Source organism: Mus caroli, chromosome 7 (genome assembly GCF_900094665.2).
Source record: "Mus caroli chromosome 7, CAROLI_EIJ_v1.1, whole genome shotgun sequence".
In the NCBI taxonomy this organism is placed as follows: Eukaryota; Metazoa; Chordata; class Mammalia; order Rodentia; family Muridae; genus Mus; species Mus caroli.
The window spans coordinates 18,372,250-18,393,433 of NC_034576.1; the positions used below are offsets into that span (position 1 = coordinate 18,372,250).

Genomic DNA, 21,184 nt, shown 5'->3' on the forward strand with positions numbered 1-21,184 from the left:
ACGAAGAAGCTGCCCCTGGCCTCTGCTCCCCCTCCACCACCACCCCCTCACCCCCTGTTGCCCAGGCATAAGCCCTTTTCCCCCACCCCTCCCAGCTCTGAGTCTATAGACTGGCTCTCCTGGGCACTGACACCTCCCACCTGTAACTCCTTGTGCTCTCTTTATGGGTGGGTAGAGGCAATGGGGGGGAGGGGCAACCCTGGAGTATTACTCTGTCCCCTGACATTGAGCTCTGAAGAGTTTTGAGGGGCCCTGGAAGAAGGGAGTTGGGGTGTTGGCTCAGGAGGGGTTAAAAACTGGGAGGCGGGAGGGGGGCTGGGCCAAGGGGTGGAGAAAGGAGGAGGCCTTAAGCATAGAACTGGCCAGAGAGACCCAAGGGATAGTCAGGGACGGGCAGACATGCAGCTAGGGTTCTGGGTCCTGGACAGGGGCAGCCAGGCCCTGTGACGGGAAGACCCCGAGCTCCGGCCCGGGGAGGGGCCATGGTGTTGCCTGTCCAACATGTCAGCCGAAGTGCGGCTGAGGCAGCTCCAGCAGCTGGTGCTGGACCCAGGCTTCCTGGGACTGGAGCCCCTGCTCGACCTTCTCCTGGGCGTCCACCAGGAGCTGGGTGCCTCTCACCTAGCCCAGGACAAGTATGTGGCCGACTTCTTGCAGTGGGGTGAGTATGGAGAGGAAGCCTGGGGTTGGGTGCAAGGCAGAGGTGGGTCTATAGGGCAAGAATGGGCTGTGGAGGGGCAGGAGGGCCTGGAAAGGGCTTTTTGTAAGGGAGCCAAGCAGAGCTCACGACCTGATCCCAACAAGCTCCCCTGGTGGGGCACCAGGGTCAGTGAGGCACCTATGACTCAGCCAGTGCAGGCTGGGGTGGGCATAGCCTCCTGCTATCTCTGCACTCACACTAGGACCTGGCAGCTTTCTCTTTTAGGACCCTTGGCTCCTCAAACTGGCTTCATAGCCCTCCCCAGTTTCCCAGAGTGTGGGGAGGGACAGCGTGGGGCAGCTGCCAGGGTGTGGCCCATAGGCAGGTGTTTGGCGTCTGCCTCCCCAGCTGCCCTGACAGGTGTCCAGGAGCTATGAGGGCACTGTGACTCACAGAGGCCCTGGGGGAGAACCAGCCCGGCAGACAGGCGCCACCGAGCACCCTTTCTGTTCCCCAAATTAAGAGGAAGGAACAACTTCAGCGTCTGAGTGTGCCCATCCCTGGTACCCTGATCCGGCCCAGCCTTTGTGGGCCAGATTGGTCATCCCTCCTGGCTTCTCATCTGCTTTCGTGGTCCTAGCTCAAGACCTCTAATTCCCCTGCAGACTTAAATGCCGTTCCCCAAAGGTCTTCTCAGGCCTAGTGGACAAGCTTGGAGCCTTACAAAGCTCCAGCTTACCCCAGCTTCCTTACAAGTAGCGACCTGTTCTGTTGCTCTCTGCCTATCATTAAGGGTCCAGGTCTTGACTCTTGGCTGTCTGCCCATGTGTGTGACCCTAGTTCATTCTCCCTCCTCCCCCCGTTTCACAGATGGAAAGGTTGAGGCCATCGGTTAGACCGCTAAGCCTGTGAAAGACTTTTTCTCCTCTCCAGCCTTCAGTGTCTTCCCTCAACCTTTCTTTTGAAGGATGGGGTTTGGGCTGGCAGGGTAAACTGAGAACTGGGGTGGGGGCAGGGGGTCTGACCCTCTGGGAAGGAGCAGTCCTTTTGTGGCCTGAGCAGCATCCTGTGGGCCCCTCCCCTGCCAGGCCTGGGCGGGGGAGGGGGCCTGGGTTCCCGCTGCCTTAAAAGGGCTCAACGCCTTGGCTCTCTCCTCCTCCCCACCCCCCAGCCTTGGCCTTAGCTGTATCTTCCCTGTCTGCCCACTTTCCCAAACCCCTTTCTTCTCCATGACCCCATCTCCCCACTTCCCCACACGTTCCTCCTCCATCCTTACTCCCAGGCCTTAGAACTTCCCTAAGGGAGATCTGACCTCCCTCTGCCCACCCCGCACCCCTAGTCGCCAGCCTCAGACCTAGCTGCCCTCCCCTCCGGCTGAGCCACCCTAGCACAGGACCTTATACCCTGGAGCTTTGGTTATAAGAAGACTCTCCTTCACCCTTTGGAAACCAAGAAAGCCCTTCCAACAGTGTCCAGGATGCCTGAGGGCAGTGACCCTCCCCCACTTCATCTTCGTGCTGGCTGTGCTGACACGGCTCCAGTTCGAGGCTGTGGCCCGAGACATGAAGTGAGAGCCCTGGGTGACCTGACTTAGCACCCTGATCATCACATGGGAGTGAAAGGCCTTATGCTCCAGCTTCTCCCTCTGCCTCCCTTTCTGCCCTGCAACCCTGTGGAAACAGGCAGTTCTGGGTCCCACAAACATCACAGAGGTTTTGAAAGCAGAATCCTAAAGCCGATTTAAGGGGCAGAAGGAAGGAGACTATAAAGTCACTACCTTTACCGCTAGTGTTCTGATGACCCTTGGTTCTTCTCCCCCCACCCCCACCCAGTGGAGCCCATTGCAGCAAGGCTTAAGGAGGTCCGACTGCAGAGGGATGACTTTGAGATTTTGAAGGTGATCGGGCGTGGGGCGTTCAGCGAGGTGAGTCTTCAGTGGCCTGGGAATGGAACTTTACTTGATGTGGGTGGGGCATAACAGCTGGGGCAGAGCCTTAAAAATTGATGAATGAGCTTGAATTTAAGGCTGGAGGGGTGGGGGCGGGGCTTGTGGCCAGTGGGCGGTGTGCACGTGGGGGCAGGGCTAAGGTTGGGTGGAGATAAGGGTGGAGTCCTGTCTGGGTGAGTGAGCCTTGCTGGTTTTCCCTGCCACCTCTGCTGTCATCTCGGTTCCGTATTTAGGTAGCGGTGGTGAAGATGAAACAGACGGGCCAAGTGTATGCCATGAAGATTATGAATAAGTGGGACATGCTGAAGAGAGGCGAGGTGAGGGCCAGGGATGAGGGCAGCGCCCTCATCTCTACAACTCACCTCCTGTAGCTTCTCTCCTACCTCACAGGTGTCGTGCTTCCGGGAAGAAAGGGATGTATTAGTGAAAGGGGACCGGCGCTGGATCACACAGCTGCACTTTGCCTTCCAGGATGAGAACTACCTGGTGAGCTCCGGGTTCAGGTGACTAGGAAAGAGTGACGGTTACATCGTCCCAAATCAAGAAGGCTGGAGAAGGGGGAAGCAGCTGTAGACCGGGGTGTGGGGGTGTGGGGGGGGAACACAGGGGACGGGAGCGGGTAGGATTGTGTCTTAAGTATAGGAGGGACCTTCCTTAAGACAGGAGTGATATCTGGTTTGGCCTTTGGATGGGGCGCTCTCTCACTGTGCGGGGGGGGGGGGGAGTACTCAGTGCTTGGGAACGGGGTGTCTTTGGGAGTCTTGGGGGCTACCAAACCCCTGTGACACACCTGCTCCCAGTACCTGGTCATGGAATACTACGTGGGCGGGGACCTGCTAACGCTGCTGAGCAAGTTTGGGGAGCGGATCCCCGCTGAGATGGCGCGCTTCTACCTGGCCGAGATTGTCATGGCCATAGACTCGGTGCACCGGCTGGGCTACGTGCACAGGTGGGCGTGGCTGGGCCCTTGGAGGGTTAGTAGAGTTTGTGTGGGAAGGAAGGGTACCTGAAGGTCAGATCCCATTGGAGACAGAACGGGGTCTAGAATTGTAGAATCCTGGGTGGGGTGGAAGCGGATCGAGCTGATAGGACCTAAGAGGGAAGGTTTTCAAGAAAGCACACTTCCCCTCTTCTCTCTATGCACAGGGACATCAAACCAGATAACATTCTGCTGGACCGATGTGGGCACATTCGCCTGGCAGACTTCGGCTCCTGCCTCAAACTGCAGCCTGATGGAATGGTAAGAAGAGCCTGGCGAAACTCTCCTCATTGGTGAAGGACCAGATTAGGGGGCGGGGCTGGATTGAGGAGCAGGAGGGGAGCTTGTTCGGGGATGTCCTGTGCACCATGTTTGGACAGTGAAGGGAAAGGTTTTAAGCATTCAGGTCTGGTTGGCACAGGTGAGGTCGCTGGTGGCTGTGGGCACCCCGGACTACCTGTCTCCTGAGATTCTGCAGGCCGTTGGTGGAGGGCCTGGGGCAGGCAGCTACGGGCCAGAGTGTGACTGGTGGGCACTGGGTGTGTTCGCCTATGAAATGTTCTATGGGCAGACACCCTTCTACGCGGACTCCACAGCCGAGACATATGCCAAGATCGTGCATTACAGGGTGAGCATGGGCACCATGCAGGGAGGCTGACTTTGTGGCTTGTGCTCTCAGACTGTCTTTTTTAAAAAGATATTGATTTATACGTGTGTGTTTTCTGTGCATGTATATCTGTGCACTGAGTAGGTGTGCGCAGGTCAGAGGGCATGGGATCCCCTGGAGCTGGAGTCACAGACTGTTGTGTGCTGCCATGCTGAGTGCTGGGAGACAGAACCTTGAGCGCTCTGCAAGAGCAGCCAGTGCGCTGAAACGACAGAGCCAGCTCTGCAGCCCAGGGCTGACGCTTGCTTTTCTTTCTAAATAGGAACACTTGTCGCTGCCGCTGGCAGACACAGTTGTCCCCGAGGAAGCTCAGGACCTCATTCGTGGGCTGCTGTGTCCTGCTGAGATAAGGCTAGGTCGAGGTGGGGCAGGTGATTTCCAGAAACATCCTTTCTTCTTTGGCCTTGATTGGGAGGGTCTCCGAGACAGTGTACCCCCCTTTACACCAGACTTCGAGGGTGCCACGGACACATGCAATTTCGATGTGGTGGAGGACCGGCTCACTGCCATGGTGAGCGGGGGCGGGGTACGTACCTGCAGTTCCTGATCAGTTGAGGGGACTTCCCTAGCCTCTTCCATAAAATTGGGGTGATTGGCCAGGTGTGGTGGTGCATACCTTTAATCCCAGAACTTCATAGGCAGAGGCAGGTGGCTCTCTGGTAAATCAAGGCCATCTTGGTCTACATAGTGACTTCTAGGCCAGTCAGGATGAGATCCTCCCTTGACAAATAAAAAAGAGGGTGGTGACCTTCCTGGGTCCCAAATTATTATCCTAGAGCACTGCCATGTGTCCACTCAGGTATGAGGACACACAGGTGACCAGTCCCCAAGACAGTGAGTGAGGCCTCACTCTTGGCAGTACTAAAATTGAATGTAGGGGGCTGGGCTCTTGACCCAGCCTGGAAAGTGCTGAGGGCTTCCTGGAGGAGGAGACTTAGCTGAGCCCAGAAGGATGCAGGCGATGCAAGAGATCCCTTCTCAGGTGAGTGCTCTCAGCATTTTAACAAGCTCTAGGCCCTGCCTTGGGCCATGTGCAGAGAGAGAAGTCTGGTGTGGGCAGAGCCCCAATAGAAAGCAACAAGATAGAAGAGAAAATGGTGAAGTTTGTTAGTGGGGGCAGTTATGCCGTGAACATAGAGGGGCGAACGGCCATCTCAGATAACTGCTAGCCACAAGAGCCCTGTATGTCTTCCTAGGAGACACTGTCGGACATGCAGGAAGACATGCCCCTTGGGGTCCGCCTGCCCTTCGTGGGTTACTCCTACTGCTGCATGGCCTTCAGGTGAGCACGACTGCCCTCTGCTGGGGCCTGTGTGCAGGCTCACCACAGCCACTCAATTTAAGGCTCAGTCTTCAAACCAAGTATTCTTAGGAATAAGTTAGGCTTTCTGCTGCTGTGATGAACCATGACTAAACGCAAGCTGGGGAGGAAAAGGTTTATTTGGTTTACATTTCCACATGGGAGCCCATCACTGAAGGAAGTCAGGACAGGAACTCACAACGGGGCAGGAACGTGGAGCTGATGCAGAGGCAATGGAGGGGAGCTGCTTACTGACTTGATCCTTATGTCTTCCTCAGCCTGTTTCCTTGTAGAGCCCAGGACCACCAGGCCAGTGATGGCTCCACTCAATGGGCTGAGCTCCCCTCCATAATCACTAGTTATGAAAATGCCCTACAGGCTTGCCTGCAGCTTCAGCTTTTGAGGCACTTTCCTTTCTTTCTTTCTTTCTTTCTTTCTTTCTTTCTTTCTTTCTTTCTTTCTTTCTTTCTTTCTTTCTTTCTTTCTTAGTCTTTTAGAGACAGGGTCTTTCTATGTAGCTCTGGCTGTCTTGGAATTCATTCTGTAGACCAGGCTGGTCTTATTTATTTATTTTATGTATGTGAGTCCACTATCACTGTCCTCAGACACACAAGAAGAGGGCATCAGATCCCGTTACAGATGGTTGTGAACCACCATGTAGTTGCTGGGATTTGAACTCAGGACCTCTGGAAGAGCAGTCAGTGCTCTTAACCACTGAGCCATTGCTCCTGCCCTATAGAGGCATTTTCTTCATTAAGGCTCTCTCCTCTCTGATGACTTGATGACTCTAGCTTGTTGTGTCAAGTGGACATAAGACTAGGAAAACAGCTACACATGTACTTTGTTTATTTTTGTTTTGCTTTTTGAGACTGGGTCTCTCCATTTCATAGCTCTGGCCATCCTGCCTGGTGACATTCCAGTTCAATCTGAGACTCAGCCTTACAGAATCCTGCTATTAACGGTTCTAGGACACGCCATAGAATCCAGGATCTTAGAAAAGCAAACCTGAAGTGTGACAGTTTATTTTAAGAACACAATTGGAGCACATAACAATAATACAACTTTTAAGTTTTAAAAAGTTTTCTGCCTTGTGTTTGGAGGCAGGAGCTCCTTAATATAGTCTAAGCTGCCCTGTGAGTGCTGTGATTGATGGGCATGCACCACCATGCCTAGTCAATGAAGCCTTTAAAAAGCATCCATTATGCCGGCTGTGGGGGCACAAACCTATAATCCCAGCACTTAGAAGGTAGAGGCAAGATTATCAGAAGTTCAAGGCCATCCTGGCCTATATAGTAATCTAAGGCTATCCTGGTCTACAAGAGACTCTGTCTAAAGAAACAAAAGATAAATAGCACCCACTATTGCTAGACAATATAACCCTATAACCCCACCATTGAGGAGGCTGAGGCTGGAGCATCACTGCAAATTTGAGGCCAGGCTGGTCAACAAATAAGTTCCAGGACAGCCAGGGCTGGCATAGAGAAACCCTGTCTCAACAATAAAGAGAACTTATCTAGCATTTATGAGGGTAAATAAAAATTTACCATTGCCACAAAAAATTTTAAATGAAGAGACTGCTTTTAGGAGTAAACTGGGAAGCAGGGAACACTTAGGATGCTCACACAGGTATCCACCATCAGGCATGCCTCAGGCCTGCACAGGGAAGGACAACTTGTTTCATGATTTGCAAGCAGCATCCCATGCTCCTTAGAGCGGGTTGGGCCCAGCCCACCCTTTGTGGAGTTATCGCTCAGCCAGGCAGCAAGGCAGCCAAGGTGCTGAGGCCCTGGCAGTCTGCTCTCTTCTCTGCTCTGAACCTCCTTTAGCTTTAGCCTAGGAGCCTGGCCTGGTGCCCACAGGCTAGGGAGTCCCTAGCCTCTTCCTCTTCTCAGAGACAATCAGGTCCCGGACCCCACCCCTATGGAACTAGAGGCCCTGCAGTTGCCTGTGTCAGACTTGCAAGGGCTTGACTTGCAGCCCCCAGTGTCCCCACCGGATCAAGTGGTGAGTAGACTGAGAGGGGGGCAAAGCTTCCTGGGTGGGTGTACTTGCAGTGCCAACTGCCAGGCTGTTAATTCAGTAGGACACTGTCCTCAACTGGTCCAACCGCACATCCTGTAACCCTAGCTAGTCAGGAGGCACAGGCAGAAGGATCCCAAATTCAAGGCTTGCTCCGGTTATGTAATGAGATCCTGTCTTGGAATAAAAAACAAAGAAGAGAACTAGGGATAGCTCAGAGGTAGATGCTCTCCTGGCATGGGGGTGGGGTCAGAAAGCAACACCAATCCGGGCCTGGGAGGGAGGGACTGCCCACCATCTGGAGGAGTCTGGGGTAGAAGTTCTTATGGTCACTTGGTGAACAAAGTTCAGAGGCCATCAGGTGGGATGCTGGTTTCTTAAAAGCCACAGATAGGTGGGTAGCATTGGAAAGAGGAGTGGGGGTTGCAGAAAGTGACAAGACACAAACTGGGGAGGCCTAAGGGTAAAGCCAGGGTTGTCTGAAGCACTGTGGAGCTGGGAGGAACATGCTAAACTTCTGACTTCAGCCCTTCAGTTCCCATGTTGACTACACTGTCCCCAGGGACCCAGGGATGGGGAGAGGTGGACGGGAGGGAAGTACGGGACTGATCCAGCTCCAGGTCCCAACGCTGATCCCCACCGACAGGCTGAAGAGGCCGACCTAGTAGTGGCTGTCCCTGTCCCTGTGGCTGAGGCAGAGACCACGGTCACGCTGCAGAAGCTCCAGGAAGCCCTGGAAGAAGAGGTTCTCACCCGGCAGAGCCTGAGCCGCGAGCTGGAGGCCATCCGGACCGCCAACCAGAACTTCTCCAGGTCGGGGTCACGGTGCTGGGGCGAGGGGAGAGGAGAGCAGCAACCCTCGCAGTCTCCTCACCGGATAGGTCGGCTCACTCGCCTATCTTCTTTCCCAGCCAACTACAGGAGGCCGAGGTCCGGAACCGAGACCTGGAGGCGCATGTTAGGCAGCTACAGGAACGCATGGAGATGCTGCAGGCCCCAGGAGCCGCAGGCGAGTCTCTCACCTGCTTCCAGCCAAGGGGGCACTGGGTGGAGATGGGGGGCATGTTGGATGTGTGAACCCTCGGGGCAGGGGAGGAGTCCAGGCTGGGGCACCGCGGCCGCGCCACTGCCTTTCTCCGTCCTCCACACTCCATACACCTCTCTCTTCTCCTTCCAGCCATCACGGGGGTCCCCAGTCCCCGGGCCACGGATCCACCTTCCCATGTAAGACCCCTCTCTCCCCTCCCCGATCCCCATCTTAGATTCTCCCGTCCACATTTAGGGTCCATTCTCCTTGGGGGTTCCAGAAGAAAGCTGCCCTTCACTCATCCATTCAGCATGCACTATCTACCAGCTCTCCCTCGTTTCAGGCTTCTCGCCAAATCCTCCCCAAGGGAACTCCCTAGACTCCCGTTCTGGCCTCGACTAGATTCCCGCACTGCCTCTCGCCCTGCTGCTGGGCTCCGATCGGGTCACCTGTCCCTTCTCTCTCCAGCTAGATGGCCCCCCGGCCGTGGCTGTGGGCCAGTGCCCGCTGGTGGGGCCAGGCCCCATGCACCGCCGTCACCTGCTGCTCCCTGCCAGGGTATGTCCCACGTCCGCCCACCACGGGCCTCTGCCTAGCTCTGCCCACTGAGTGTCACCACTGCTTGCTGTGCCTCTGTGGAGCTCGGCCCACCGCAGGGAGGGGGGTAATCGGGCGGCCAATCAACACAGGCTGCTGCTAAGTAGCCAATGACGAGTTCCAACAGGAGCTCATTCTTACGAGCAGACCAACTTTAGCTGCGGGCTGTGGGGACTAGAGATGCGCTCAGAGGCCCATCTATGGGTATAGGCTGGGCGGCTCCCAGGAGCCAGTGGGCCCCTGTAGCCTAGTGCTAATCCAACCTTCTCGCCTGCAGATCCCTAGGCCTGGCCTATCCGAGGCGCGTTGCCTGCTCCTGTTCGCCGCTGCTCTGGCTGCTGCCGCCACACTGGGCTGCACTGGGTTGGTGGCCTATACCGGCAGTCTCACCCCAGTCTGGTGTTTCCCGGGAGCCACCTTCGCCCCCTGAACCCTAAGACTCCAAGCCATCTTTCATTTAGGCCTCCTAGGAAGATCGAGTGGCCAGGGAACGACCCAAAGCGTCTCTATGCCCACCCCACCCCCCCTCACCGCTCCGCTCCACACTTCTGTGAGCCTGGGTCCCCACCCAGCTCCGCTCCTGTGATCCAGGCCCGCCACCTGGCGGCCGGGGAGGGAGGAACAGGGCTTGTGCCCAGCACCCCTGGTTCCTGCAGAGCTGGTAGCCACTGCTGCTGCAGCAGCCGGGCATTCGCCTACCACGCTTTACTCAGCCCCGACGTGGATGGGCAAACTGCTCAGCTCATCCGATTTCACTTTTTCACTCTCCCAGCCATCAGTTACAAGCCATAAGCATGAGCCCCCTATCTCCAGGGACATCCCATTCCCATAGTGAAGGATCTGCAAGACCTCTGCCAGCACACACGGAGTCTTTGGCTTCGGACAGCCTCACTCCTGGGGGTTGCTGCAACTCCTTCCCCGTGTACACGTCTGCACTCTAACAACGGAGCCACAGCTGCACCCCCCCCCCCCAAGCAGTGTGGGTATTTATTGACCTTGTTATCTGACTCACTGACAGACTCCGGGACCCACGTTTTAGATGCACTGAGACTCGACATTCCTCGGTATTTATTGTCTGTCCCCACCTACAACCTCCACTCCCGTCCCTTGCGAATAAAATACTTCTGGTCTGCCCTAAATCCCGCGCAATATCTCTGTTGTGGAAAGGAAACCGCCCCGCAGGCCAATGGAGAGTCCAGTAGAGACAACCAATGGCTTGAGTGGGAGCTAGAGGGGAGGCAAAGCACACGAATCAGGTTGAAGGGTGGGGCTTAGGCATCCAGCCAGTAGGAGAGAAGCAACAAGCCACCAGAGACACCACCGCCCCCCACCCTCCCCCCAGCTGTGACCCAGCTGTGCCACTCAAGTTTGGAAAAAAGTAGGGGGTTGGGCCAGCAGCGGGCACACCATCTTCCCACTGCGCCTGCGCACGCCACGCGCATCCGCTTTTTGGACCGACACTCCAGAAAAGTTGCTGCAAACTTTCTAGCGCGATTCCCTGCCCCTCCTCCCAGCTAGAGCCACCGCCTACCCGCGGGGCCGGGAATTCCGAGGGGCGGAGCACGGCGCGGAGATGGGAAGGGAGGGGGGCCTTCAAGGGACCCGGGAGATCGGAGCGGCTTCGCGCCCTTAACCCTCCGGACGGCCCATTACCTTCTCCGTTGCTCTGATAGGGAAACTGAGGCCCTGAGTCAGAGGCACACCAGGGGGAAGGCCAAAAGCGCGGCCAGAGACGGAGGGAAAACAAAGAATCCTGACAGCCCGGGAGGGGGGCGGACACACAGGGACAGGGACAGACCCGAGTGCAGAGCTGGGTCTAGTCTTTGGGAGGGGGCCAGAAGACTGCAAGGGGACCGGGGAGGGGGCGGCGAGGAGGACTGGGCGGAGGAGGGGGCTGGGGAAGCCCGCGGGAGGCGGCAGAGGAGGGAGGAACTTTCCAAAGTTGCCAAACATGGCTACCTCGCCTGCGGAGCCGAGCGCGGGGCCCGCGGCTCGGGGGGAGGCGGCGGCGGCGACCGAGGAGCAGGAGGAGGAAGCGCGCCAGCTTCTGCAGACTCTGCAGGCAGCCGAGGGGGAGGCGGCGGCGGCGGCCGGGGCGGGAGATGCGGCGGCGGCGGATTCTGGGTCCCCGAGTGGCCCGGGGTCTCCCCGGGAGACCGTGACCGAGGCGCCCACTGGCCTAAGCTTCTCGCCCGAACAGGTGGCATGCGTGTGCGAGGCGCTGCTGCAGGCGGGCCACGCCGGCCGCTTGAGCCGCTTCCTGGGCGCGCTGCCCCCGGCCGAGCGCCTACGTGGCAGCGATCCGGTGCTGCGCGCGCGGGCCCTAGTGGCCTTCCAGCGGGGTGAATACGCCGAGCTCTACCAACTTCTCGAGAGCCGCCCTTTCCCCGCCGCCCACCACGCCTTCCTGCAGGACCTCTACCTGCGCGCGCGCTACCACGAGGCCGAGCGGGCCCGTGGCCGTGCGCTGGGCGCTGTGGACAAATACCGGCTGCGCAAGAAGTTCCCTCTGCCCAAGACCATCTGGGATGGCGAGGAGACCGTCTATTGCTTCAAGGAGCGCTCGCGAGCGGCGCTCAAGGCCTGCTACCGCGGCAACCGCTATCCCACGCCTGACGAGAAGCGCCGCCTGGCCACGCTCACCGGCCTCTCGCTTACACAGGTCAGCAACTGGTTCAAGAACCGGCGACAGCGCGACCGCACTGGGACCGGCGGTGGAGCGCCTTGCAAAAGGTGAGGGGGGAACCGACCCTCCTTCCTCGGTGGCCGCTGGAGTCTGCGCAAGTGACCCTTCACATCCCTCTTCGGCGGCGTCGGCGAGTGCATAGGCTGAGCGTGGAGAGACCAGGCACAGCCTGGGTTCTCTGGGCATCACTGCCCCAGGGGCAGAGGTTGTTCCAGCTACTTCTAAGCTGGGAACGCAGTGCCAGGAATGGGGGGGGGGGCGGGACGGGCAGTGAGAAAAGTGAGGTATCCCTGGAGGAGCGGTAGTAAGGAAGGGGAAGGGGCCTTTGTCTAAGGCACCCAGGGTAGGGACCCGCTTTTGGGGCTCTGCAACCTGGCCCCTCGGTAACCATTATTTACACCCACCCCCACGCCCCCTCCAGCCCAAACAGCGTGGTCTGTCGCTTGTCTTTGTTGTGAAACGTGAACCTTCTCCGGCTCCGGTTTCCCTGTAACCCAAGCCCTTCCCCTCCCACCTCAGCGCCAGGCCTCTAGCTCTGGTCTCTGACGCCGTGGGTGTGTGTGTGGGGGGGGGGTGTGGGGGGGGAAGAACTGGAGTAAAAGCTGCTGCCTCACTCCGCAGCCACGCGCCTGCCGACCCAGGGGACTTGGGGCAGCCTGGGTGCTCGGCTGCAGGCCAAGGCGACCGGAAAACTTTCCTCCGGCTTAGCATTCCCGCCGCGCTGTCAACCCCAGCAAGCTTGTAGAGACCCTGGGATTTGGGTGGGTTCTTTGAAGGGCTAAAATAGTTAATCGGAGCTTGGGTTGCCTCTGCCCCCAGGACGATGAAGCCTTCAAACCTAAAAAGGACTTAACCCTTTTTCCTTCCAGCGAGTCTGATGGGAACCCCACTACGGAGGATGAGTCCAGCCGCAGTCCAGAGGACCTGGAGAGGGGTGTGGCCTCCATGGCTGCTGAGGCCCCCGCCCAGAGTTCCATCTTCCTGGCGGGGGCCACCTCTCCTGCGACGTGCCCTGCCTCCTCCTCTATCCTAGTGAATGGGAGCTTCCTGGCCGCCAGCAGTCCCCCAGCAGTGCTCCTCAATGGTAGCCCAGTCATTATCAATAGCTTGGCCCTAGGAGAGAGCTCCAGCTTGGGGCCCTTGCTACTCACAGGAGGAGGTGCCCCTCAACCACAGCCCAGTCTCCAAGGGGTCAGTGAGGCCAAGAATTCTCTGGTCCTGGACCCTCAGACAGGAGAGGTTCGACTGGATGAGGCTCAGCCTGAGGCCCCTGAGACCAAAGGGGTTCATGGGACTACTGGAGAGGAAATCCCAGGAGCCCTGCCCCAAGTAGTCCCAGGCCCCCCACCTGCCTCCACCTTTCCTCTGACCCCGGGAGCTGTGCCTGCTGTGGCTGCTCCTCAGGTTGTACCGCTCTCCCCTTCTTCTGGGTACCCAACAGGCTTGAGCCCCACCTCCCCACGGCTGAACTTGCCCCAGGTGGTGCCCACCTCTCAGGTGGTAACCCTGCCTCAGGCTGTGGGGCCACTCCAGCTGTTGGCAGCTGGGCCAGGCAGTCCTGTGAAGGTGGCAGCTGCAGCGGGGCCTACCAATGTGCACCTGATAAACTCTAGTGTGGGAGTGACTGCGCTGCAACTTCCCTCGTCCACTGCTCCAGGTACCCTTTCTGCTTTCTTGGGGTCTGAGTGGGCTTGGGGAGCAGGTGTCTCCCACCTGATAGTCTCTTGGGGTTAAGCCTACTGGCACCCCTGCCTGCCACACAGCATCTTCCACTCCACCTCTTTTCTCTACAGGAAACTTCCTCCTGGCCAACCCTGTGTCTGGCAGCCCCATTGTCACTGGGGTAGCTGTGCAGCAGGGCAAGATCATCCTCACTGCCACCTTCCCCACCAGCATGCTCGTCTCCCAGGTCCTGCCTCCTGCCCCCAGTCTAGCCCTGCCCCTGAAGCAAGAGCCAGCTATCACAGTGCCTGAAGGAGCTCTCCCAGTGGGCCCCAGCCCCACCCTCCCAGAGGGTCACACTCTGGGGCCAATCTCTACTCAGCCACTGCCACCTGCTTCTGTTGTCACCTCTGGCACCAGCCTGCCTTTCTCCCCGGACTCCTCTGGCCTGCTTTCCAGCTTCCCAGCACCCCTACCCGAAGGTCTGATGTTGTCACCTGCAGCTATGCCAGTCTGGCCAGCAGGGCTGGAACTGAGCACAGGAGTAGAAGGGCTGGGGACACAGGCCACCCACACTGTGCTGAGGCTGCCAGACCCTGACCCCCAGGGACTGCTTCTGGGGGCTACAACAGGGACTGAGGTTGATGAGGGGCTAGAAGCTGAGGCCAAGGTCCTGACCCAGCTGCAGTCGGTACCCGTGGAGGAGCCCTTGGAACTGTGACTGCCTGCATTTAACCACTTCTTCTGACAATGGTGTCAAGGTGCTAGGACAGGAAGAGGAACCCTCAGTAAAGTGGCTGCAGACTGAAGTCCCACACTACAGCTCTCCTACCTGGATAAGCTATAATCCCTACAGGAGCCACAGGGACCACCACAGGTCAGGGAACTGTCCTCCTGATGGCAGATCTTGTTACAGCCCTTTCCTTGCTCTGCCTGCCCAGTATGTGTGGGCACTAGGGGTCTTGGCTTGGGCTTTGCCATCCTCTACATAATACTAGTGCGAGAAGGCCCTGCCAAGTGGCTAATTTCCAGATGGCACCCTCACTATAACACTATTAATAGCCCCACTGATACCCATTTCCCAAAATTTCCTGAGAGACCAGGGTGGCCTAGGGACAGCCCTTCCTGTTGAGGGGGGCTGATGGGTGCACAGGGCCCTTCCCCTGCTTCCCTGGACTTGAGCTCCAGGATCCAGCCCCAGACCAAAGATTTCCCTGTCCCCTAGGGCAACTCTGGCCCCTTTGCCTAGTTTGTATTGTAAATCTTTATTTTTCTAGGATATGTTATGCCTCCATTTCAATTAAAGTCAAGTTAACAGACAACAGAGCTATTGAGGGTAAGGGTTACCTGCCAGACAACCCACCCAAGAGAGAACTGGGGACAAAGCCCAGCCAGAGGCTGTGGCTTGTTTTCTTGTTTGGGTTGTGAGATGGGGATCATGTTTTATATAGCCCACGCTGGTCTCACATCCCATATTTCTGCCTCAGCTTCCTGAATGTTGGAATTATAAACATGGGTCACTACATCCTAAGACTGGATTTCTGAGGTAAAGGGTTTGAGTTCAGACCTGTAGGCTCGGGGTGGGGGGGTCAAAGTATAGAAGCAAAATGCTTATGGATTTGATATGTGGAAAGCCCACCCATGGCCAAGAGATCCTGGACACAACATTCCTTCTCCCCCTGTTGGTGAAACAGTTTCACTTCATTTTACATAGAACAGGGAAGGATGCAGTGAGATTGGGGCTGAGACCATGTGGTTCTGGGGGCAGAGGGAAGCTCTGCATTTCATCTAGAGCGCCCATCCTGTAAGAACAGATGTAGGACAAGCTAGAGGGCGGGGCTGTGTGCAAGGCAGAACACAGAGCCTTGGGTCAGTAAATACATTTCCTCTCTGGTGCTGAAGCTGGAGCACTGGGCAGGGGACCCACAGCAGTGGGTCTGAGGTCCAGGGGAAACAAATGTTAGAGGACCTGAATGCTAAGCAGGTGGCAGAGCCCAGCAGGACTGCCCCTCTCACTGGCAGTGAGGGGTGGGCAGTGAGGTGAGGCCCAAAGACACTTGGGCCTTCTCAGCTAATAGCTGGTAGAAGGGCTTGGGGGTCTCCCCATCGTCGTCCTCACTGCTGGAGTTCTCCTGCTTCACAATGCGGTTGTTCTGGCGGCTGAACCTGCGTGCCTTAGTGCTGGGGACAGATGGAGGTTCCTCACATTCAGCTCCCAGGTTCCCCCACTATTTCTCTGCCCCCCAGCAGTGACCAATCCTGGGCTTGAGGGAGCCAGAACTCTCTTTGGTCCCATTGGGGCCAATCTCTCCTTTGGGCCTCCAGGGGCAAATAATCTAGACTGGGCCCTGCCAGGTGCTCCTCACACAGCTGTGAGGGGTTTGGCTAGTCTAGAAATGAGCAGGGATGAGCTCTTGATGTTGATGGAGGTCAGAATTTGGGGAGGATGAATAAGGTAAGAGACAGAAGAGACCAAGCAACAGGAAAATAACTGAGATGCTCTGTGTGTCCAAGCAGAAGTGGAGGCAGCAGGTCCAGGACCCAGGAAAGCTCATTCTTACCTGCTGCAGATGGCACTCTTTACCTGTAACCTCCCAAGTTGTAAAACTTGTGACCTGGGGCCTGGGGAGATACTCAGTGAATAAGAGCATGTGCTCTGGGCTGTGAGTTTGAGTCACCAGTACCCATTTAAAGAACTGTGTCTGGCTGTGTGAACCTACTTTGAAGCACTGGGAATGAAGGCAGGTGGATCCCAAGAACTCACTGTCCAGTCATCTGGCTGTTAGGCCAGTTTCCCATTCCATGGGAGACCTTGCCTCAAGGCCATGAGGCAAAAAGCAAAAGGAAGACATCTGATGCCCTGTTCTGGCCTCTGCATGCATGTGCATGCAACACACATATACAGAGAAAAAAAAAATTGTGTTTTACAAGTCCTCAACCCAGCAAAGCCCCAACCTGTTAGCAAAGTCATGAGGTTCTGAGTGAGGGATTGGGGTTACAGGTTGGGGCCCATAGTCTTCCCATGCCTTCTAGAAGGCACTTCTCACCAGTATGGTTTCTTTTCCTCCACAGTCATCCCTCGCCACAGTTGAGCCAGATCCTTGGTGGCAGCTGTGGATGCAGTTCCAGGACAGGCTCTGGTACAGGAAGGAAGAGGTCACAATGGCCACACCATGGTCCTTTGCCATTGTTCCTCTTCCACCAGCTTTCCAGTACCCTGTTACACTCTAGACTGATGCAAGGAAGATACACATATATCTCCCAGAGAATGAATGACCTGCAGTCACCACTTCCCAGGCTCCGGAACCCGCTCCCCGCTCACCCCCCCCCATCCCCACTCCATATGCACAGGCACACACCCGTCCTTCCAGTGAAGGCAACCAGCTCCTGGTGCTGGTACTCATCCCACAGTGACAGGTCCAGGGCTGGCACCTGGCCTAAGTCAACCGCATGGAAATGAGACTTCTAGGGCAACTGGCAGGACTGAGCCTGTACCTCCTGAGGACAACCTGCTATCAATGTGGCCTGTATGCAGGAGGTGACAGCTCAAGAGAGAGAGGCAGGACTGATTCAGCCCAGATTCAACCTCCTGATGGCAGTTTCCTTGAAGATGATAAAGGCCAAGTAATTTCCTTTACCCTGATGTCTCAAGTTGGCAGGAGGGTCTGCCTTATAGGATGGGAAGGCTCAGCAGTGAGGCCACATGGCCTTGGGGTACACACACACACACACACACATATATATATATATGCCTTTAAAAACCTGGGTAGCCTCACCCACCGGATGTACTGCTTCCGGTTCATCCTGCAGAACATGATGAAGCCATTAACACACTTTTTCTTCACCTGGCCAGGGCAGGCTTTTCTGCTGTCTTTGGGCTTTACGGGGCCCTGGCTTGCCTGGACCTTCTTGATCTTCTTGCTGGCTACCGGCAGGCCAGAAGACTGCCCGGTAGGTGTCCATGTGTAGTCTCTGTCCTCATCACTTGAGGTCTGCAATCCCTCAGGGTTGGCCTGCTGCAGGACAGAAGGCTGAGCAAAGGAGAAGACCCCTGTCCTCCTTGGGTAGGTGGCCACCCCTCTCACCTCCTCCTGTCCCCACAGAGACTCTGTGTCTGTGGACTCTGAGCTGGAGCCACAGTTAGACAGCACCTTGACATTCTCACTCAGCGACGGGTAGCAGTGGTCCAGTGAGACAGAGGACTGGAAGTTAGGTGGACCTGTGGGGCCTTCAGAGGATACTTCCTGGATCACATAAGGAAGAAGACACTGACTATAAGATACACAGGACATTAGAAACAGCTTAGGTTAGGCGCCCTAGTCTGTCTCCACACCCCTGGAAACTCAGGAACCTTGGCTCTAATGTCCCAAGCAAGGGCCTTGTGGTATCAATGAAGAAATGGGACTAGAGCAGAGTGCCTTAGCTGGAAGACACAGGTGCTCCCTCCCATCTGCACGGCCACAGCCTCAGCACCAGTCCCAGGCGATTCGTCTCCCTCTCTCCTGCTCCCTCCTATGGCTAAGCTGGAAGCCAAAACAAAGTTGGAGGACACCAGTGGATTCTGTCTTTATGAGTTTCAGGCATCGTGAGGTCCAAGATGCAACGCAACTACCCACTTTGGGTAAACCCCATGCTCAGGGAATTGAGACTTATTTGCTCAGCTAAATTGATACACTCCTGTAATCCAAGCTCTCTGAAGGCTGAGGCAGGAGGATTGAGAGTTTGATGCCAGCCTAGGATCCAAGAAACCCTGGGTCAAACACACGGACACTGAGGAAATCATGGGAGGTGAGAGAACCCGCCCCCCCACCCCACTTGAAGAGCAGCTGTGATCTTAGGCAGGCCTTTCCCAGGCCCCTCATGGGCAACAGTGAGCTCAAAGGTGGGTGGTGAGGACAGAGGTTGTAACTCTGGGAAAGATGAAGGTGTGGGGTGCACAGTCAGGGAGACAAGCCAGGAAGACAGAACCTACCTTCTCTTGTGGGCCCTCCACTTCACAGGCAGCAGGTGAAGACTCCAAGAGACCTGTGAGCAGAGCATTGGCAGGACTAGGCTTTCTGACTGCACCCAGACAGCCCCTGCCCTGCATTTCCATTGTCTCCCCTTTAGAATTTCCTAGCCTGTGTCCAAGTCTCATTCATAGGCCAGCTAAGGGCACAGTGACAGGTTTTTGGAGCCTCCCCCTCACTACATGACTTAGTAGTCCCTGCATTGTGAAGAGCTGTAGGCCCCTCAAGGCCCTCTGGGAGTCCACTGAGCTCAACTCAGGCCCAAGTATTTTTGGTGGGTGAGTATCCCCACCAAAAATTCATTCATGTTTTATGAATGAATGAGGCTCCTCCCACTCCAGTAGCCCACCTTCAGTCAGAAAGTAGGTGTCATCTTCTAGGACATGATCCGGCAGGATTTTGCTTGGGGAGCTGAAGAGGGAAGAGCTGACTCCTAAGATCTCATTCAGGTAGTTTGCCACATGCCAAGTATTGATCTGGGAAGACCCCAAAGCCAGTGGGCTCCCTGCAAAGGATCATGGCACTCAGGTATGCAGTCAACCCCCAATGTAGCAGCAAGCTTTGAGGAGATAGCGTTAGACACTGGGGAAAGGAGATTGCCATTCGGAGTCAAGGTGGTATAGAAAATTAAAAGGCACATTGCCTGGCAACACATCAACAACAAAAGAGGAAAAATCATCACAGTATGCCAGGGCCAGCAGATTAACCGTAGTGACCCAAAGCTCCATGTTTAAAAGGTTCTGCAGTAGCTGCCTCAAGGAAAAGCAGGGATTGATTAGCAATGCCTGGCATAGCAACCAGGGGCAAAATGACGCTAGGCATAGTGTTTTCCATCCCTGTGCTTAGCAGTTCCCCAGTCTTCTTCCTGCTTTTTCTGCCATAGAAATCCTCTGGCGAGGATGTTCAGAAGGCTCAAAACCTACGAGGAGAGGACTTGTAATCACCATTGGGGCTGTCCTCGGAGGTCCAAACAGGAAGCCAGGGGTCAGAGTCTGGGGCTTCTTTGTCTGCCTCACTGGAAGTACACAAGAATAGCTTCTGCCTGCAAGAATTGGAATCAGAGGAAGACACAGAGCGCTGGACTGAGCTCACATGGCTAATTGCATGAAACTCCAGGGAATTCAATCAGCTTAGCTTCTGCCCCCAAGGAGCTTCAAGTCTTGTGTGGAAAATGAACTGGTAAACAGATGCTGACAACAGAAGGGAGCCTGTTGGGAAGATTCTAAGGAAGACAAGAGGGCGAGTAGGAGAGAAGGTAGTTTCCCAAGTAAATCAGAAAGGCAGATACTCCAATGAATGTGACATGGTGAGACAGGGTCACATTCTCCAATGCCAAGGAAGAGGTTTGGGCTCTACCTTGGGTCAGGGGTTTTCTAGCCCTACTCATCAGTCAAAGTCTATATTAGAGACACACTCAGTGGATAAGAACAGGCTGGGAGGGGACAAGAAGTGTGGAAGATCAGCAGGTGACAACCACCAGTTTAGAAGGTGGGAAGCCAGACCTTCCCAGGAGCCTGCACCAGTCAGCATGAAGCTGGGCCCAGAGTGCCATTCAGGGAGCCCTGACAGAGAATGTGAAGCCACTTCTCATAGTCCGCTGATACAGTCCCAGCCAATGACACCCTGGGGTTTCCTTACCTGACACAGGGCTGTGCCCTGGTGAGGAAATAGGACCTCTGAACCTTGATGTCAGCATTGGGCTCTCCACCCTGGACTTCTACAGCATGCTCACCTGGAGGAGGGGGTGTCAGAGTAAGGTAACTATGCCTGAATGTGGGCCAGATTCCAGGGCTCCAAGACAGGGGGGAAGGAGAGGGACCAGGCATGGTGCCTGGGTAAAGCTGGAGTGCATGAGTCACCCCAACATTGACTCATATCTCTATCAGAAGCTGCCAGCAGATCAGATCTTTAACATGGTGTCACAATGCCATGACAATAAGATTTCATGATGGCACATAACAGTTCTGGCCCTGTCCCCAGCCCTCTAAGTCTTTTACTGACTTACAACACCACTAGGCCAATGGGTTAGCCCAGTCACTGGCATATGAAATGGCATGTTTAGTGACAAGTCACATAGCTAGCAGGAGTATGCTGCCTCTTCTGGGACCAGGGTATTCTAGCACCCCAGAAAGTCTGGATGGTCCTGGAGAAGTGGGGAATTGTATCACTGGAGTGAGAATTTAGTCACTACTGTGTCACAAGCACCAATAACTCATGGCCTGGCCTAGAGGGGTTACATGAATAACAGGGAAGCATGATGGAGAGGAACTGGGTGCTTGGCAGCCTTAGAGGGAGTTCAAAGCCAGGACTTACATTCCTGCCTGTTCTCCTGTCCTTGTGAGGCATTTCAACCCCTTCTCACCTCTGATACAGTGACATGGACAAGGGACAGTCTGGCTTCAGAGAAGTCCAGTAGACATATGCTGCTCCATCCCCAGATTTGAGACCTGAGGTGTATACACAAAGGTGACCCCAATCTTGTCCCTTTCTTACAGAGCCTGACACAAGAAAGGGAAGCTGGGAATGAAAGCCCCATGATGTGATAGGCAGTGCCATCCCATTTGGTGATATACGCCTAGGTGATAGGACTGTCCAGAGCAGTCTGTGAAAGACACACATAGACACACACGTGTACACACATAGACACACA

The 21,184-nt window shown here is 55.8% G+C and overlaps 3 protein-coding genes across 12 annotated transcripts in view; 2 read left to right on the forward strand and 1 right to left on the reverse strand.

The window, feature by feature from the left end:
- Positions 1-355: 355 nt before the first annotated feature.
- Dmpk (DM1 protein kinase) lies at positions 356-10,316 on the forward strand. 6 transcript variants are annotated; one of them, XR_003837215.1, is made up of 15 exons: positions 356-661; positions 2,473-2,564; positions 2,822-2,905; positions 2,979-3,074; positions 3,389-3,537; positions 3,735-3,828; positions 3,989-4,195; positions 4,497-4,745; positions 5,431-5,516; positions 7,427-7,538; positions 8,200-8,366; positions 8,465-8,562; positions 8,731-8,777; positions 8,924-9,138; positions 9,455-10,316. XR_003837215.1 is itself a non-coding variant. In XM_021168450.1 (15 exons), the coding sequence occupies exons 1-15, from the start codon at positions 502-504 to the stop codon at positions 9,605-9,607; spliced, it is 1,899 nt and encodes a 632-aa protein (XP_021024109.1). In that variant the 5' UTR covers positions 356-501; the 3' UTR covers positions 9,608-10,316. The 6 variants fall into 6 exon arrangements, 5 of the variants coding, with proteins under 5 accessions (XP_021024109.1, XP_029335854.1, XP_029335856.1 ...); XM_021168450.1 differs by having other exon boundaries at positions 4,497-4,760; positions 9,049-9,138; XM_029479994.1 differs by having other exon boundaries at positions 4,497-4,760; positions 9,053-9,138.
- A 727-nt stretch (positions 10,317-11,043) lies between these two features.
- On the forward strand, positions 11,044-15,220 carry Six5 (SIX homeobox 5). 2 transcript variants are annotated; one of them, XR_003837248.1, is made up of 4 exons: positions 11,129-11,910; positions 12,733-13,520; positions 13,657-14,402; positions 14,803-15,220. XR_003837248.1 is itself a non-coding variant. In XM_021169102.2 (3 exons), the coding sequence occupies exons 1-3, from the start codon at positions 11,129-11,131 to the stop codon at positions 14,244-14,246; spliced, it is 2,160 nt and encodes a 719-aa protein (XP_021024761.1). In that variant the 5' UTR covers positions 11,044-11,128; the 3' UTR covers positions 14,247-15,220. The 2 variants fall into 2 exon arrangements, 1 of the variants encoding a protein (XP_021024761.1); XM_021169102.2 differs by having other exon boundaries at positions 11,044-11,910; positions 13,657-15,220.
- A 3-nt stretch (positions 15,221-15,223) lies between these two features.
- The window catches only part of Bhmg1 (basic helix-loop-helix and HMG-box containing 1), an 18,294-nt gene continuing 12,333 nt past the window's right edge, over positions 15,224-21,184 (reverse strand). The window contains exons 7-14 of one of the 4 annotated variants that reach the window (XM_029480208.1): positions 20,173-20,266; positions 19,479-19,576; positions 18,884-19,039; positions 18,498-18,550; positions 17,611-17,769; positions 17,306-17,541; positions 16,573-16,662; positions 15,226-15,706 (exon numbers count right to left, since the gene is read on the reverse strand). In XM_029480208.1, coding sequence (XP_029336068.1) covers positions 15,538-15,706; positions 16,573-16,662; positions 17,306-17,541; positions 17,611-17,769; positions 18,498-18,550; positions 18,884-19,039; positions 19,479-19,576; positions 20,173-20,266 — 1,055 coding nt within the window. In that variant the 3' untranslated portion in view covers positions 15,226-15,537. Of the gene's footprint in view, positions 15,707-16,572; positions 16,663-17,305; positions 17,770-18,497; positions 18,551-18,883; positions 19,040-19,478; positions 19,577-20,172; positions 20,267-21,184 lie in introns of all 4 variants that reach the window. The other 3 variants (XM_021169103.2, XM_029480207.1, XM_029480206.1) reach the window with 3 other exon arrangements.

Bases quoted from the DNA above. Each gene is read 5' to 3' on its own strand.
- Six5 (XM_021169102.2), top strand. From the start codon at position 11,129: ATGGCTACCTCGCCTGCGGAGCCGAGCGCGGGGCCCGCGGCTCGGGGG. The intron at 11,911-12,732 runs GTGAGGGGGGAA...TTTTCCTTCCAG, and splicing joins GGTGGAGCGCCTTGCAAAAG to CGAGTCTGATGGGAACCCCA. The intron at 13,521-13,656 runs GTACCCTTTCTG...TTTTCTCTACAG, and splicing joins TCCCTCGTCCACTGCTCCAG to GAAACTTCCTCCTGGCCAAC.
- Dmpk (XM_029479994.1), top strand. From the start codon at position 502: ATGTCAGCCGAAGTGCGGCTGAGGCAGCTCCAGCAGCTGGTGCTGGAC. The intron at 662-2,472 runs GTGAGTATGGAG...ACCCCCACCCAG, and splicing joins GGCCGACTTCTTGCAGTGGG to TGGAGCCCATTGCAGCAAGG. The intron at 7,539-8,199 runs GTGAGTAGACTG...CCCCACCGACAG, and splicing joins TGTCCCCACCGGATCAAGTG to GCTGAAGAGGCCGACCTAGT.